We start from the raw sequence: 4195 nt of genomic DNA, 5'->3' as shown, positions 1-4195 counted from the left end.
TGGTGTAGCCAAGGAGCATGAAGCAGTCGTGTTGAAGCTGCAGGACGAGATTGCAGCGCTCGAAAAGGACGTGGCCATCGAAAAAAAGGCCGTGGAAAAGTCCGACGCTGAGCTCAAGAGCGCACTGGACAAGCTGGCCACAGAGCGAACTGCAGTTGCTGAGAGGGACGCCGAACTGAAGGCGGCGCTGGCCAAACTGGCCGAGCAGACCAAGAAGACTGCGCAACTGGAGAAGAGCAAAGAGACCTTTGAGAAGAAGAACAAGGCGTTGCTTAAGGATCTCAGCGAGGCCAAGTCCGTGGAGCTCACCATGGCCTCGCTGCTGTCGTCGTATTACGATGACGCGTTGGTGCTGGCGGAGCAAGCCGCTGTTTATGCTCAGGATACGTTGAATGAGCAGTCGGGTACACTTGAACAAGTGCAGGTCCATATTGAAAACGCCAAGAAGACAGCGTGCGATACGACTAGCAAGTTCTACAAGGAGAACCTGGCATCGACGTTAGATCCGATTCTTGTGGATGTACAGAAGACGGTGGACCCGATCTGGGAGGATGTACACAAGACCGTGAGCCCGCACGTGGAGAAATACGTGCCTATTGTGCAGAATGAAGCTGCTAAGGCCAAGGAGCAAGTCGTGGTCTACTCACAGGAGGCTCTGCGCCGTGCCAAGATTGCGCGTATTGAAGCGATCACGTTGTTGGAGAAGAACGAATACGTGGCGCACCACGCTCAGAAGGTTATTGATGGAGTGCTGATCCTTCTGGCGATTCCACTGGTCCTATTCCAGATCCGCCTCGCGTTGCGCCTCGTGTGGTGGCTGTTCACCACGGCGCTGTGCGTGCTTACGTGTGGTTTGTGCTGCGGATCCCGCAAGCGCAGCTACAAGACGAAGCGCAAAGTTGTGAAGAAAACGGCTAGTATTAACCAGAGTTTGAATGCGCCTCTGAATGTCCCTGCCAAAACGACGACGACCAAGACGACGTCGGCTTCTTCTCAGAAGCGCAACAAGAAGGGCAAGAACTAGGATGTAACAGTTGCTGTACGCTGCAAGTGACTAGGCTACTCATGTTTATCGTGGGCACTACACACAAAACAAAGCCCTGAAATTTAACAAAATCTATGCACGCATAAGTTTGAAAGGTGGCAGTCTCAACCAATAAATTTGTTCGGAGCATGCTACTCTACAAACCCACTTTAAAGTCTAGTATGCTTGCTTTTGCATACTCACACCAGAGCATCGTGAATCGTGTCTGCTTATATATCAGGCTACTACTTCAAAAAATTGCAAACTAGAATGGCAACTTCGTTACTCCTGGAGTGCTAAAGAAGCATGACGTGACTTCCTCGTACTGATCTCGCATTTGCAACACCAAACAAGTGGGGTAATTCCCGCAGTATTTCAAGCTGTTTGACGCTCGTAGATGCTGTCCTTTCCAAAACGCGATTCAAGTTCCCCCCCCCCCCCCACAAATTTGTTCGTTGGAGCTAGAGAATTTACATATATGTTTATATTGAAGGAAAGAAAACGAAATTTCACTTGAATTTATTACCCTCACTGAGTAACCTCATTGAAAGTTACTTTTTTTTAACTAGTACATAGAGAATACAGTCAAGCTAATCTGGTTATATTGTTAACTAATAAACCACCAAGTTAGCCTGGAGAGAATTCATCGACGGCAGCAGCACTCGACATTGTGATGCGACTCCAAGCTGCTACACTGAATCGAACACTCTCGTAAGTCCGTTTGCGAATCGTCTCTATTTATAATATCGATGCGTTCTGGCATGTGCGTGTGTTATCAGTGGAGACTCGTAAATACCTACTTTACTTAAAAGTCTACTAATCCACGAGCTTGGATCGCGATGATTTAAGCTAATACAATTTGGATTCTGACAACATTTCACTAATCTTGTCCTACTTGCTCCCCAGCGGTTTACACACGATGGTCTTGTCCGCTGACGGTAGAGTAAAAACAAAATGCTTGGTGACTGCTTTACCTCTTCACATCAATTTTTATTACGAAGATAACCCTTCTCTGTGTCTTAATGTAAGGCATTAACGAAGATGCACGTTAACCTCTCATTTGTCATTGCGGTCGTAAAATTTGAATTAGAATCTCAATCATCTTGACTTTGTTTCACTATTGAAAGGTGATATCAATCGAAAACGATGCTTTGTACTCGACAATCATGAAGCTGAGACTACCTAGCTGCGCGGTCGTGATTGAAAAGCCATGGGTTACTCTGCAGTTAGTGCGGTGCAGGAGAAAAAAAAAGTCCATTCATTGAACTCGCTGAAAATAGTAGGAATGACGTAGGGTGGGGTAGGCTTTCGCGAGGAACATCGCTACGAAGTGTGATCAAAAGCTGTGGCGTGCACGATAAGATTAAACTCGACAGTTGCGCAAGGATGCACATCCTATATATTTTCAATTTAGTTAAGACTCGAGTTCGTACCTCCTGGTAGCAGCTACCCTTCGCGACGCAGACTTATTTTAAAACTAAAGGTTTTGATAAGCGACTCGTTAAAACATGAAAATAAGGTCAGCGCTGGAGATGCTCTAATACGATTTCAACGCAGTCTCTGTATTTGAAGTTTTAAACCGGTAGCGTATTCATGGTTAGCGCGGCAAGACCAACAAATAGGTAGTGACGGTCTTGATGCTATTTGTAGATCTGCGAGTCACATATTGAAAATGAAGTAACTCATTAAAAATAGTAGATACTGTGGTCTATTTTTCCAATACATCACGAAAGTCGAGCGCTGATAATGGGAACATACGATGCAAACAACTGACATGATAAATCTAAGTACCTGAGATTAAATGTATGCAGGTGCCATTCAAGTAGTAATTTATAGCTTCTAACTGAAATTTTGAGCAAGTGTCGGCGGCGCATAAGAGGTTGGCCAACACAATTCAGGGCGCGCAGATAAGGCACGTTGCTTGCTAGGTTCTCTGACCATTTCAAAAAATAAAACACTGCTAAATTGTTGTCGATATATTGTTTCTGAAGCACAATTACAGAAAAGTTATACTAAAGCCTGCTAAATACACTTTTTTGCAGTACAATAGCAGAAAGTTAAACTGAAATGAGATGAAGTGAAAATTTATATTATTGGTCTGCTGCTTTCTCCCTTACCAGCGGCGACAACGAAATATTGTAACACACAGGGCTCTCGACGAGAATCGTGCTATGTGCCTTCGACTTCGGAGACAGTACGCTTAACGTCGCATCACTTAGGTGCACTGCCACGTCAGTACTCGTTTGGGGCCTGTATACGAAGTAGATGACTATCTGTATGCAGCTCAATAGGACGCCGATTAAATTGATCACTGCCACGAAATAGTCGTCATCTAGATAACCCGAGCCTGCCCCCAGCGCGCTGGAAATCAGAATCATGGTGCACATGTTAATCGGGATAGAAGCGGAGTTCCTGGTCTTGACTACGTGTTTGAGCGTGGCCAATGGGGACGCGAACATCGAGAGACTGAAAGCACATCCAGCATATCCTAGAGACTTGCCAACCTCAGACTTGTTTTGGTCGAAGACACCCGAGACACCGAAAACCACGTAGAGTGTGATCATGCACCACACTGCAAAGGCCATCAAGTATAGCTTGCGGAGCCGTACGCGTTTTTTCTCGGGGCTCCACCGATAGTAGATAATGTTGTATACGATACCAAAGATCTCACCGAAGAGCTGAGAGCCCATGATACGAAAGAAACTGTTCGTGACGTAACGGTATGTTATCCTACGGCAATCGTACATCACATCAAGGTCAGCATTGAATTCATATCGTCATGGTTACACGGATACGCACCACAAATGGCAACTGATAACCATCGTAATAAGCGGCAGTTCAGCCATTTCACCGATGTTTTTGTTGCGGTGGACATTGTATATGTCTGGCACTGGGCTGAGGCGAAGCAGAATATCGGCGACACCCGTGAAAACATTCAATAGCGTCACCCAAAACACCATAATGCGACCGGCCCGGTTGGAGGTTGTCGAATGTGGTCTAGCCAACAGACAGCGAAAGTTAATATGAGCCAACCTTGACGTCTCGCTTAAACATGGATAGGACGCATGGACGTTGGAGTGTTCGCATTTGGCAAATTCAAGCAAGGCACATGCACACCTTGCGATTACTATTTTCTCAAACGGAGTCCATTAGTAATTGACCAGTACAGTA

The 4195-nt window shown here is 45.7% G+C and overlaps 2 protein-coding genes across 2 annotated transcripts; one reads left to right on the top strand and one right to left on the bottom strand.

Annotated features, from left to right (window-relative positions):
• Window positions 1–17: 17 nt before the first annotated feature.
• Window positions 18–1024, top strand: PPTG_12648 (hypothetical protein; the record flags this gene model as incomplete). The annotated part of the gene is made up of 2 exons (XM_008909784.1): window positions 18–30; window positions 57–1024. The coding sequence occupies 2 exons, from the start codon at window positions 18–20 to the stop codon at window positions 1022–1024; spliced, it is 981 nt and encodes a 326-aa protein (XP_008908032.1).
• Window positions 1025–3114: 2090 nt separating this feature from the next.
• On the bottom strand, window positions 3115–3984 carry PPTG_12647 (hypothetical protein; the record flags this gene model as incomplete). The annotated part of the gene is made up of 2 exons (XM_008909783.1): window positions 3115–3754; window positions 3824–3984. The coding sequence occupies 2 exons, from the start codon at window positions 3982–3984 to the stop codon at window positions 3115–3117; spliced, it is 801 nt and encodes a 266-aa protein (XP_008908031.1).
• Between the last annotated feature and the right edge of the window lie 211 nt (window positions 3985–4195).

Source organism: Phytophthora parasitica (assembly GCF_000247585.1).
Source record: "Phytophthora parasitica INRA-310 unplaced genomic scaffold supercont2.35, whole genome shotgun sequence".
Lineage (NCBI taxonomy): Eukaryota > Oomycota > Peronosporomycetes > Peronosporales > Peronosporaceae > Phytophthora > Phytophthora nicotianae.
The sequence above is the reverse complement of the archived record's forward strand: the minus strand, read 5'-3'. Positions and strand labels throughout refer to the sequence as shown.